This window comes from Prionailurus bengalensis, chromosome D4 (genome assembly GCF_016509475.1).
Source record: "Prionailurus bengalensis isolate Pbe53 chromosome D4, Fcat_Pben_1.1_paternal_pri, whole genome shotgun sequence".
NCBI lineage: Eukaryota > Metazoa > Chordata > Mammalia > Carnivora > Felidae > Prionailurus > Prionailurus bengalensis.
Window position 1 is genome coordinate 11776911 of NC_057359.1, and position 13843 is coordinate 11790753.

The 13843-nt window shown below is 42.7% G+C and overlaps 1 protein-coding gene across 10 annotated transcripts in view; it reads left to right on the top strand.

The window, feature by feature from the left end:
* Positions 1 to 13843, top strand: part of TJP2 (tight junction protein 2) — a 129449-nt gene that overhangs the window by 86915 nt on the left and 28691 nt on the right. For 9 of the 10 annotated variants that reach the window (XM_043565913.1, XM_043565917.1, XM_043565916.1 and 6 more), the window contains 5 exons: positions 2228 to 2281; positions 4594 to 4718; positions 6128 to 6230; positions 8694 to 9276; positions 13211 to 13314. In XM_043565913.1, the coding sequence (XP_043421848.1) occupies positions 2237 to 2281; positions 4594 to 4718; positions 6128 to 6230; positions 8694 to 9276; positions 13211 to 13314 (960 nt within the window). In that variant the 5' untranslated portion in view covers positions 2228 to 2236. Of the gene's footprint in view, positions 1 to 1681; positions 1687 to 2222; positions 2282 to 4593; positions 4719 to 6127; positions 6231 to 8693; positions 9277 to 13210; positions 13315 to 13843 lie in introns of all 10 variants that reach the window. The other variant, XM_043565914.1, reaches the window with a different exon arrangement.

Below are 13843 nucleotides of genomic sequence, written 5' to 3' on the forward strand. Positions count from 1 at the left end.
TCTGCTATGTTGGAAGTTATGTACTGTCAGTATTCCTATCGTGGTTACCCCAGAAAATTTAACATGTAGATTTGACTCAGTGAAGTTTAAAATTAATCAGCAGTTTAACTCTGCTCCTGAATAAAACATTTAGAGTAATCTAATTATGTTCAAGTCTTCTGGATTTACATGTGTGTTGTTTATACTTTGGCTCTGTCTTATTTGTATTAAGTCTAACAGGTTATACATTATTATAGTTGCATACAGCCAATACGTGCTCAGGCTTACTCATGTTCCTTCTTGTGTTTTGGGTCTTCCTTCTGGGATTATTTTCCTTCTTTCTCAAATATCCTTTGGAAATTGTTTTATTGCTTCTCTAGGGTACTAATCTGTCCCAGTTTTTATGTGTTCAAAAAATGTCTTTTATACCCTCTAAATCAACATGTATTGTGTTAAAAATATTCTGTTAATTTTGGGCTTCCATCATTGCTGTTTAGAAGTCAGCTGTTACTCGGATTGTTCTTCTGTAGGTAATCTCTCCGGTCTAGACTGTTCTCAAGTCTTTATGTATTTTTTTCTGCCTTGAAATTACCATGTATTTAAAAGTGTTTTTTCCCCATCTCTACCACCCCCCCCACCCCCCCGTTTACTCTGCTTTTGATGTTTTGGGCTTCCTGAACCTGAAAAATCTTTAATTCTGGAAGAGTCATTATCTCTTTGAGTACTGCATCTCTCCTGTACCCTTTCAGCATCTTGTTCAGGAAATCTAACCAGATACATTGTAAATAAGACTTCCTTGGTCTTAACTTTTCTTTCAGGATGTCTCACTTTTTAAATGTTTATTGCTGTGTTCTGGATAATTTCTTCACATCTGTCTTCCAGTTAATTACTCTTTTCAGGTGTGTACAGTATGTGGCTCACTCCACTGTTTATCTCAATTATATATTTTTATTTCTAAAATTTTTGTTTGCCTTTTTTCAGATTTCCTTGGTCATTTTTGATGTTCCCTTGTCCTTTCATTACATTTCCAATTTCCCCTTTTAATTTCTTATGATAAACATACATGTTATATCCACTTCTTTGAGTCTGTGATTGATATTCCCAGCATTTATAGTCTTTGGTCCCGCAGTTTCCTGTTTTAACTCTCACTCATGGTGACCCGCTTTGTGTGTGTGCGTTCAAATTGTCAACTTCTGTTCCTCAGATACTCATCTGGGGGATTCTCTGAAACCTGTGTTTAGTATATTCCTTGGAGCGAATTTGCATTTGCCTCTGTGTCCCAGGGTGGTGCTCCCTTGCCTAGCCACTTTTAGCAGGTTTTGAGGAGATGTGGTACCATCTATAATAAGAATTTTAGTCTCAAACCTGTGTGAGTACAGGTCTGTTGGTAGGAATTCTCCAGGGAGATAGTGTTAGTTATTTCCGCTCTACCCAGAGCCAAGGAACATGCCCCTGCCATCTCCATCTGCCCGATGGAGTTTTTCCCCTACTACATCCACTCCCATCTAATCTCCCCCCTGTTTGGGTCCTACAGCTTATCTCTCTTCCCAGCCTTCTGTTGGAATGCCGCTTCGATACTGGTTTATCTCTCTGGCTTTGAGCTTTCTTGGCATTTCTAGCCTTGAAGGATTTCTCCTCAAAGGCAGCCTGCATTTAATGGATTTATTATTAGTATTTTTAAACTGATAACCACTATTTTCAGGCTTTTCTGGACATTTATTTTGGAATACTGTCAGAAAGGAAGCCCCCATCTATTTATGCAGGCATTTTCATCTTTCACACTCAGCAGTAACCCATGGAGAAATGGCACTCTCTGACAAGGCCAGGGATTCCTTTAGACATTAAAAATGCATAAGATTTGCCTAAGAGGTCATCTTTGACAGGAGGAGGGGAGAGTGACTTAAAAAAAGGAAATAAGTATCTGTTTAAAACTCTAGATTTCTTTTTAAGGGATTTTATAATGACTGATTTGGAGTAGTGGTAATAAAAAAGTTCAACACTTAATATTTCAATTTTTTAGGGTCTATCTCTTACTATGTATTTCATTACTTTCCATTTGTTAAGACTACCATTTGATTGAAGGAGTGTTTGAAAACAGGTAACATAATGTTCCTAAAAAATATCAACTCCTTTTAGTGTGTAGAATGTGTAAGCTGGACTTTATATAAAGACATCTTGAATTACAGCTTTATTTCTAGCATTGAAATGTTTGTGGTTTAAACAGATTGGTTTTGCTGTTTGAAAACAGGCCCCAGGCATGGAAGAACTGATATGGGAACAGTACACTGTGACCCTACAAAAGGTGAGTGCTGCACAGTTCGTACGTGCTACAGTCGTGTTCTCGAGCTCACGGGTCATGGATCCTATTCACTTTCAGCCACAGTGTTCCCCCCCTTAAGGTGGATGATGCATTGTAGCTGGCAGTAATTACTGCATTATCAAGATTTGCATGCTATTATATTTTTTGGTTAAGGCCTGTGTAATAGAAAATTATAGAGGTTACTTAGTGTATTCACCTATCACCAGACAGAACAGGTTATGAAGAAAGAGAAAAGGATGTTGAGGTAGCTTCTACAACTTCTATCATTTTTATTATGACGTATTAAGTTCAAACTAAATTTTGAAACATTGGTTTGACAGAAGACATGGGTTATATTTCTTATCCCACTCATGATTAAAGGAGTTTGTTTTTTTTTAAGTTTATTTATTTTGAGAGAGACTGAGACAGCATGAGAGGGGGAAGGGCAGAGAGAGGGGGAGAGAGAGAGAATCCCAAGCAGGCTCCACGCTGCCAGTACAGAGCCCGATACAGAGCTCGAATCCACAAAGCTGCGAGACCATGACCTGAGCCGAAACCAAGAGCTGGACGATTAACCGACTGAGTCACCCAGGTGCCCCTGTCCAACTCATGATTATATCAGGAGGCGCCGAGTTAATCAGATTTTTAAAAATCCTGCCCTCCTTCCCCATGGGACTGAAAGACAACGTAAACCAGATAGAAAGGTATTTCACTTAATTTTTATGGCTTAATTTTTACGGTTGTTTCATGGGATTGCTCCTCTTGATTAAATGAGGTAATGCAGATGGCCTCCATGGAGTCCAGCACATAATGATTGCTTCATAAGTGTTAGTTCTAGTCCCTTTTACTCTCCTGACAGCAGATTCGAGGTGGGCATGATAGGTGTTAGCCCCACTTGAAACCAGCACAGCCACCAACAGTCTGTAAGTGATTTGTGTGCGACTGGGCTGACCCGAGAAGCACTTGTGGTCCTGGGGTCTTATTCCATCAGCTTCCCTGGTCAGCATCTCTGTGACTTTTGTGGGCTCTGCTGGTCTTAGTCCTGCTCTGAATCCCTCCAGGCTCTGGATTGTAAGTTCCTAGAGGAGTTGTATGTTCCTCAGAGGGAGAGTTTTCCTTTAACCCTTAGAACTGTGAATTTTTCAAATCCTGACTTTAGTGAAAAGTTAGTTCCTGAATAAATGAATTAGTCCTGGTTGAAAAACACCCATGTCAGTGCTTAGGAGCTGAAACTTCCGGAGTTAAGTAACATGACATGGTTTCTTGGGATGAGTGCTTTCTCCCCTTGGGTCTTACTTCTCAACTCTGGTCGTCTTCTGACTCTTCTCTGCACCCTTCCACCAGCATTTCACATACCCCTTGAGTCGTGGGCCTCAAAGTGGCGACGATGAGAGACATTTTAAGTCTGGTATAGAGGACGGAGCTACCTCTGCATAAACCTACTACTAGGTGATGGTGCTGCCCAGTCCAAGGCCATGTAATCATGGGACAATCGCCTAGCCTGTTTTGTGTTGGTCATTGTCACCAGTTGGCATAGTGGGTCCTATGTAGGAAAATGGGTCAAGACTTTCTTGTATTCTTGGAGTACATTTTTACGTAATCAGACCCTGATTTACAGTTATAGTCACATGCCCATATCATCTGCATGAAACTTTGGGAGCGTAGCTTTTTTAAACACTGAAATGAAAGGGTTATTTATGTATTCTCCAGGTTCACTGTTTTACATTTCTAGACCAATTGTGAATGTAATTAGTCTGTATTTTCTGTCTTATATGTACACAGGAGTTTAATGTTTTGCTCTCTCATAACATCTTAAAACTGCTTATCTTCATATCTTATCTTTAAAATCCATTTACTTCTTTTTTCACCCTATTAAAATGAAACCACCAGTTCACCTAACTTGGAAGTTAAAGTCATACTTTAAAAATAGGGTTTTCAGCACAGATTCAGTTGTGACTGAAACTCAGGCCAGGATATGAGAACAGGTATGATTGCTGATTTGAATAGCATATCCCTGTTTGGACAGAAGATGTTATTTCCCATGCCAGCCCCTAGTGATAACGCCAGGCTGTTTTATCAGTCTTTTCCAGCTTTCACAAGACTGTTCCTTTTAGATAAGGATTTCCCTTTATAAACTTGTCAGCTAATCATGATGGTGCCTTATTTTGTCATTTGTGTCTGTGAGCCCTCTGCTCTTGAGCTGTCTCTGGTTATTGGTTTGACCTTTATTTTACTGAGTGCTTGTAATAAATCCCAAAAGCCACTTACAGAAGGATTTTTATTATTTTAATTTTTCTCTTAACTCCAATGAACAGGATTCCAAAAGAGGATTTGGAATAGCAGTGTCCGGAGGCAGAGACAATCCCCACTTTGAAAATGGAGAAACATCAATCGTCATTTCTGATGTGCTCCCCGGGGGGCCCGCTGATGGGCTGCTTCAGTGAGTGTCCTTGCACCCCAGCCCCTGCCCGCCCCACTGGTTGCTCCTAGACAGGGTATGCACTTAAAAAAACAAAACAAAACAAAACAAAAAAACCAAACTTGCATATATATATATATATATACAAGAATTGAGACCATAACATATCATGCTTTAACAATCCCTAAACCTTTAGAGGAAGGAGAGCAGTCATTTCCACAGGAAAAGAGTAATAACTATCACAACTATCATTCCTAGGCTTAGGAATCATTTCTGAATGTGGAGTACAAAATCAGCATGCTCTCCTCCCGGCCCCTAGCAACCCAACCAACACTTTATACTTATTTTACCTTCTATTCATTAAGGATTTAATGAGGATACTTTGGCTTAATGATGATCTGATTTGTGTTTTTGTTTTGTTTTGTTTTGTTTTTTGAGAGAGAGAGTGCACACACAAGCAAGGGAGGGGTGGGGGGGAGAGAGGGAAGGAGCGGGGGGAGAGAGAGAAAGAGAGAGAGAGAGAGAGAGGGAGGGAGGGAGGGAGAGAATCTTAAGCAGGCTCCACGCTTAGCGTAGAGCCCAATATGGGGCTCGATCTCACGACTTTGAGATCGTGACCTGAGCCGAAATCAAGAGTCGGCCACTTTACTGACTGACGTACCCAGGCACCCCAATGATACTCTGACTTATAAGAGGGATGTGGAAACTGGGAAAACTTACTACATGAAAACACAGGTTTTCCAAATGCCAGCCTTCTGTTCTGAAGAGATCATGCCATTTTTAAAAGAAACATATCTGAGTTCCCTCAGGACAGTTTCTTGGGTCAGAATCTAAAATTAATTATATGACTGTCTTGGCCAGAGAGCTCAAAAGTTTAGGATTTATTGGCATATCAAGTCTGTATATTCGTATCTAAGTAGTCTTTCATACAGAGAGCAGTGTAGGATTTAAAAAGTGATTTTGGGGATGAGGTAAGTAAGAGGGTTCTAATGACCTCAATATTTCCTTAATAACCTCAGGCAAACTCCTGACCTCCTCCCCTCCATAAAAACACAGGTGGATATAAACCTGCTCTGGGGGATATCTTTAGACTTCCTGAAGCCCACCATGCACCGCGGGCAGAGAGGGCCTAATGCAGAAGTTCCTTTTGTGCCCAGACCTTGCCACTGCCTAGTGCCTCCTGGAGGGACCCTTTGGTATTGGTCCCCCACTGGCTTCCCATAGACAATGTCAAAAGTGGGCTGAGAGGCTTGTGGGTTCCTTCCTGGGAAGAGTTCAGATTGAGTTGACCGATTCGGCCTCAGGAGTCGTCACTGAGCCTTTTAGTAAGCATTTTGGGTCAATTTGTTGCTTTTATGTGTTCCCAAATAAACGATTTACAGTGAATAGATGGGAGTTTTTCACGTCTTCTTTTTATTTTTTGTTTACAGAGAAAATGACAGGGTGGTCATGGTTAATGGCACCCCCATGGAGGATGTGCTCCATTCATTTGCTGTTCAGCAGCTGAGAAAAAGTGGGAAGATTGCCGCCATTGTAAGCTCTGGGTTTGCTTTCAGCTTGTCTCCGTAGCATCTTGTTTTGTATGATCAGAAGAAAATTACCACTTGCTTTTAAACACTTGACAGAATTTAGGGGCTGCTACTTCTTGCTGCCCTGCTTTGGGGTGATGTTACGGATGATGTAAATATGTAAGTAGTCTCTCCCTGCCTTTTCCTCATGCTGCTAACTTCCAATGACTCTGGTATCTGAGTGAGTTTGCCTTAGGAACCAGGCTGGACAATCCTAAGAGAATTCCCTAGATTGAGAACACTTGTAAAACAGTATTAATTTGGAAAATAAATTTCTGCTCAAAAACCCTTTTGTAAAGGCCCACACAAGATCTGTTATATCTTTTTTTAATTATTATTTTTTTTTTTTAGTGTTTTTATTTATTTTTGAAGGAGAGAGAGAGACAGAGCCTGAGCGGGGGAGGAGCAGAGAGAGAGGGAGACACAGAATTTGAAGCAGGCTCCAGGCTCTGAGCTGTCAGCACAGAGCCCGATGCGGGGCTCGAACTCATGAGCCATGAGATCATGACCTGAGCTGAAGCCAGACACTCAACTGACTGAGCCACCCAGGCGCCCCTAGATCTGCTGTATCTTAATAAACTACAGTTTCTTAGGAGATACTGGCAGTCTGTAGCATTCATTCATTTGCTCAGTCATTCATCAGCAAACGCTGGGTGAGCAGCAGCTATGAAGGTGCCACCTGAGCCTGGAGCAGGGCTGTGCTTCAGGGAGTGCCTACTCGAGCCAGGCAAGTGGACACACGAAGCCAGAAGTGGAATATGGTGTGTTTAAGGACAGTGCTAGGGAGATGTACTGGGTATGTGGTATTTAATTTTTTTCCCAACTTCATATTATGAAATTTTTTTTTTTTTTTATAAAGTGATTTTTTTTTTTTATTTTTTAACGTTTATTTTTAAGACAGAGAGAGACAGAGCATGAATGGGGGAGGGTCAGAGAGAGGGAGACACAGAATCTGAAACAGGCCCCAGGCTCTGAGCTGTCAGCACAGAGCCCGACGCGGGACTCGAACTCACGGACTGCGAGATCATGACCTGAGCTGAAGTCGGCCACTTAACCAACTGAGCCACCCAGGCGCCCCAATATTATGAAATTTTTAAGCAAAAAGAAAAGTTCTGAGATTAGTGTAATGAACACTTCTATATCTTCTACAGTTTTGTTTTTTTTTCTTAATGTTTATTCTGAGAGAGAGAGAGTGTGCACACAGATATGAGCAGGGGAGGGACAGGAGAATCCCAACCGGGCTCTGCCTGTCACAGAGCTGCTCTCAGCGCAGAGCCAGGAGAGGGGCTGGATCTCACAAACCGTGAGATCCTGACCTGAGTTGAAATCAAGAGTCAGACGCTTAACTGCTTAAACACTGAGCCACCCAGGCACCCCTCTTTTACAGTGTTAATATTCTGCCATCTTCACTTGAGTTTTTCTTTTTTAAAATGTTTATTTATTTATTTTGAGAGTGGGGGCACCCGCGTGTGAGTGGGGGAGGGGCAGAGAGACAGAATCCCAAGCAGGCTTCAGGCCCACAACCATGGGATCATGACCTGCGCTGAAATCAAGAATTGGACGCTTAACTGACTGAGTCACCCACGTGCCCCACTTGATTTTTCTTTCTCTCTCTCTTTTCCTTTTAAGTTTATTTTGAGAGTGCAAGTTGGGGAGGGACAAAGAGAAGGGGACACAGGACCTGAAGCAGGCTCTGTGTTGACACCGGACAGCCTGACCTGGGGCTCAAACTTCATGACCTGAATTGAAGTCCAATGCTTAACCGCCTGAGCCACCCAGGCGCCCCTCCACTTGATGTTTTTATGTATATAAACACGTATTTTCAGTAAACCATCTGAAGGAAAGCTGCAGATACGACAGTGTCAATCCTACTTACTTCAGCATGCATCTCCTAAATAAGGACATTGTTTTACATAACTATAACACTATGAGGAAATTAATGACTTTAAAGTATCATCTAATACCCAGTCCATATCCCAAGATGTTTTCAATAGACTTTTCTTCCCCATCCAGGATTCCAGTCAGGGCTCAGGCATTGCATTTGGTCATCAATCTCTTCAATGCCTTTTAATCTAGAAGGGTCCTTCTTTCTCTCTGCCCTCTCACTATGCTGTCCCCTCCCGCTCCATTACTGACACTGACTTTTGAATGAATTAGGCAGTTGTATCCAGAATGTTTCAATTTCTGGATTTTCATGTTCATAACTTAGTGATTTAAAGTCCCTTGATGCTATTCAGAACACTGAGTAGAAGCAGATTTTAGAGGCCCTGTGTTCAGAGTTATACTCATGGTCTTATTATACTCAAGGCTTAGTGAGTTGGCGGGGACAGAGTTTTACTGAAAGGAGAAGCAGGGCTGGGCTCCTTAACCCTGCATTCTCTGTAGCTGTGCTTGTCCTGCATCCCCCCTGCGTTTGCTTGAATGACAGGTGGTCAAGAGGCCCCGGAAGGTCCAGCTGGCCCCACCCCAGGGCAGCCCGTCTGTCGGCGAGGATGACCGCGCTTTTGACGTGATGGACGAGTTCGACGGCAGAAGTGCCCGCAGCGGGTACAGCGAGAGGAGCCGGCGCAGCAGCCACGGTGTGCGCAGCCGCAGCTGGGAGGACAGTCCGGAGAGGGGGCGGCCCCACGAGAGGGCACGGAGTCCGGAGCGCGAGCGCAGTCGCGGCCGCAGCCTGGAGCGCGGTTTGGACCACGACGACTATGGGCGGGGCCGAGAGCGCAGTCGCGGCCGCAGCCTGGAGCGCGGTTTGGACCACGACGACTATGGGCGGGCCCGGGAGCGCAGCCGCGGCCGGAGCACAGACCGGGCCTACGACCGAGCTTACGACCGAGCCTACAGCCCGGAGGAGGAGTACGGCCGCAGGGCCCAGCCCGATGCCCGATACGCGGCGTCCCGGAGCCGCAGCCGCGAGCACTTGCACTCCTGCAGCCCCAGCCCTGAGCTGAGGGGGCGGCCGGACTCGGACAGGCCCATCGGGGTTCTTCTGGTGAAAAGCAAAGCAAATGAAGGTAGGCATGCTTGCTGAAGAAGAGCATTATTACAACAGCTAACTCTTTTTAAATTTTTTTTTTTTCAACGTTTATTTATTTTGGGGACAGAGAGAGACAGAGCATGAACGGGGGAGGGGCAGAGAGAGAGGGAGACACAGAATCGGAAGCAGGCTCCAGGCTCCGAGCCATCAGCCCAGAGCCTGACGCGGGGCTCGAACTCCCGGACCGCGAGATCGTGACCTGGCTGAAGTCGGACGCTTAACCGACTGCGCCACCCAGGCGCCCCTACAACAGCTAACTCTTACGTGGCACTTACCGTGTGCCAAGCACTGACCCAGATGCTTTGTGCCAGCTGGCTCATTTCTTCCTCGTAACCACCGCATGTGGGAGTTACTTATATCTGCGTTACGTAGACAAGGAGACTGAGGCACAGAAAAGTTCATTAACTTGCACAAAGCTGTGTCACCAATGGCAGAGCCAGGCTGCAGAAATGTGGCTTTAAACTCCTAGGCCAGGGGTTCTCAAAGCAGCCTATGCACCACCTGGACACTCGCAGTAAATGCAGATTCTCAGGCCCCAGCCCAGCCCCGCGGAGTTGAAACACGGAGAGAGACCACAGAGTCTGTGTGTTAACAAGCTCTCCTGGTGAGCCTGGTGCAGCTTGAGTGGTGAAACCATGAGAGTAAATCAGACTCTAGCTGATCTTGAGCGTTTGCTCTGTGCCAGGCCTGCGCTGAATAAATAACTCTTAATCTTCACCAGAGCCCTGTGTGGTAGGTGGGAGACTTCACTCCTGTTGCCCAGTGGGGAGCATCGTGGTGCAGAGAAGTTTTGGTGTGCCCACAGATGAGGAGGGCCCTGGTCCAGCCTGCCTGTCCCACACTGCATTCCTTGGAGCACTTGCATATGGTTCAGCTCATCCAAAATTCACTAAAGCCCCACGTGGCAGTTAGAGAAGCCAGCAGTCCCTTAGTTAGGCGAGGATTAGAAACTTCAAGAAGGGAAGCGACTTGCCCACATCTTGAAGCCAGGAAGTGGTGAGCCAGAACACAAATTGCATCTCCTGGAAGTAGATAGATGATCAGAAACAAGTAGGTGGATGAACAAGGCTTTAGAGCCAGTGCGGAGATGTTCCCTGCATTGGTTCTTGGTTCTGACTTTTTAAATTACTTGTCATATATCTTTTATCTCTGTTTGTTCTTTACTTCTCCTTCCAAGAGGAAGAACAATGAAAAGCACCCAAGAATGCAAAGTTAACTTCTTGCCCTTTAGGTTGGGAGCTGACATTTCACATAGCCTGTCTGATGAGAGGGTTTGTTTTGTTTTTACTTCTAGTGGAGCACAAAGTTGAGTCTAGAACTAGGTGCCCATCGAAATACCTAAAGAATAACACAAGGATGTGAGTAATGTGCTATGCACAGTCCAGTCCCAGAAAACAGAGGAGTGAGTCGAGACTTTCCTATCTCTAAGGAATGCGCATCTTAGGAGGTTTAAGGATTCTACAGAATCTTTACAACCATTGATAATGATATATTAATTTATCAACCTACAAGAATTATAGAGTAAAAACCATCCTGCTCCCAGATTAGAAGATGGACTGGAGAAATTTTGAGAAAGATGACCTGGCATGAGACCTCCCTCAGAGAGGCCTGATATACCTTCTATAGGACTGGTACTCCAGGTTCTTGAGTTACCCAAGGTAGTGCTTTTCAGACTTTTCCTTCTCTTTCTCTTCTTTGCCTCTTTCCCTTTCCTTTCCCTCCTCCTTCCCCTCCTCCTTCCCTTCCACTGCAGAAAGAACCACATCTTGCAAACAATCACGGATGCATCTTCATATCAAAAAACGTGAACAAACCTTTCATGGAACAGTACTTATTCTGTGTGATGCATTCTGAGAGGTTCCATTACATTTTAAAATACTGTTCATAACTTACTACATTGATTTCAAGACTCACTAATGAATCTTGAAAAGATCTTGTCTGTAAGAGACGCCTAAGTCATGCCTGGTCTTAGTAATACTATCAAGGATAGAAGGGGCTATGTCCCTTTGTTGAGACAGCATTTTATTCCTCCTAGGCCATTTTGTTACTTAAACTTGGAATTCACTGGGGGAAAAAAATTTCCAATTTTTAAAAGATAATTTTGGTGTTTGTTAGGATTACACAATAATTTGGCTATCACTGGCAAGAGTTGCATAAAAACTAATCTTCAAAAAAAATCTAACAGTAGGAAAGACCTATATTTGACTAATAAAAATATCCATTTGAATTGCCCCGTTGCATTTCCTGGGCACCAGATAGCTTTGCTGGTATGTGTCTTAGAAGCTGGTCAACTCATTTTTTTCTCCATTTAAGAGATGCCCATAATACACCAATAACAACCTATTTGCAACTGTACAGTAAGACTGCAGTTTTTAAGAGGATAGAAGAATTGACACATGAGAAAGGAGTCATCACTCAAGCTGTCATAGCCTTCTGTGCTGGGCTGTGAGGCTGTTTAACCAACAAGGAACTGTCATCCATGAAAGAAGATGCTGTCTTACCCTTATTCTTTCTCATCACCTTCCTAAAGGGGTGGAGATGGACCTTAACTTTTCAATTGTTGTCGTAAGATCTGATGCTAACTCACTGTAAAGCACTTAAAATTTATTTTAGGGGACAAACTGGTAGTTGCCAGAGGGGAAGTGGGGGGGGAATGGCTGAGATAGGTGAAGGAGATCACTTACCATGTTGGGCACTGAGTAATGTATAAAATTACTGAATCATTATTTTACACCTGAAACTAACAGAACACTGTATGTTAATTATACTTGAAAAAAAAACTTATCTTTAAATCTACTTCATAACTTTTTTAAATGGTAGGAAGTTACTTTGTTTTGAAATTGTAAGATTTTTGAGTCCAGAACAATAATAATAATAAATTTGAAGGTGCCTCTTTTTAAAACCTGCTGGGTTGTGGTTCCTAAAACAGCAAAAATTTATCCTTAGATTAGGTATTTTCATAAGTCTAATAAGTAAAATCAGAAGAGTCTGAATAGTACTTAAAATACTTTACACTGTGCATATTTAGTAAATACAGTGTTTTTTCTTTTCAGAGCAATCCAAAGTTCACAAACCCCCTGAGTACACAGGTTTTCTTCAATACTTTATTGCTTGGCTTGGCTTACTGACCTGTTTTCTTCACACACTGAAATTTCTTCACTGCCAAACCCACACAGCTAAGTCATTACGCATGAAGGGTATACCACTTTCCTCTCTGTAGGCAACTGCACTGTCAGCAGAACATCTTTATTGAGATGTACTGAGTTGGTTTCTTTGGGCCCCATTTTGAAAAGTGTTAATTTTAGAGCAGATACTCATATAGCCTTCACCTAGTTTTTCCATTTGTCAACATTTTGCCACATTTGTTTTCTTTCCCCTTCTTTTCTCCCCTTTCTTCCTTCTCTCTTCCTCTTCCACACCTCTTCTATGTCTCAGTGGTTTTTTGGAACCACTTGAAAGTAAACTGCAAGGGTGACCCCCTTTAGCCCTAAATATTTCAGCAGGTATCTCCCGGGCATAAGAACATTCTCCCATATAACCAAAATGCCATTGTGGGTTCTTTAGAAAATTAACATTAATACCCCTTTTAATATATTGTAGTGTGGTTCATTTTGAAGTTGCTCTAAAATAACGTATCCCCCCCCACCTCTGTCCCATACTGGATCCAGGACCTAGTGAAGGTTCATGCGTTGCATTTGGCTTTTATGTCTCTTTCAATCTAGAACAGTCCTTCTGCCTCTTTTGTTTTTTATGTCAATGACTTTTTTGATGAGTCCAGGCTGGTTGTCTGACAGAATGTCCTATGTGCAAAATTAATTTTTCATAAATATTTAAAAATTGACCTAAGAACCAGACTAAGTGTTCTGAACAAGTTGATGAAATATGTGTATGTTTATGTGTTTGTCTTCTAGAGTATGGTCTCCGGCTTGGGAGTCAGATTTTCATAAAGGAAATGACCAGAACTGGTCTGGCAAATAAAGATGGCAACCTGCATGAAGGAGATATAATTCTCAAGGTTGGTGATACAGGGTAGAGAACAACTGAATTCACGTTTATCTTTCTAGCCCAAATTTCCTATTTGAATGCTGATAGAGTGAAACTTTGATGAAATGGGAGTCAATAATAAGACAAAAGCTGGGAAGGGCAGTGGGGTGAGATTTTTATCACAAAAACCAGACATGGAGATTTGTAATAGTGTCATGTTAGTTTTTTAAAAAAAATTCATTGAATACTTTCTTATTCCCTGTTTATTTAAAGTTTAAGCTCCTATTCCCTAAACTAAGGAAAGATGAGAGGGAGAGTTGGTAGTACATGAATGTTGAATGTTTAATAGTTTCTGTAAACCTCTCCAGTCAGGAAACATGTTCCAGTAGTAAACCAAACCATCGTCTTGAGCTTGGAAGTTAAATAAATTAGCAGAGTAACTTAAGTATACCACAGCTCTCTCATGCCTGTCTTTGAGATCCAGGCATGCAGGGTTATATTTAATTTAAAGGATAATCCATTTTTATTCAGTCATCCTAAAACTCATGTTGTTTGAATAG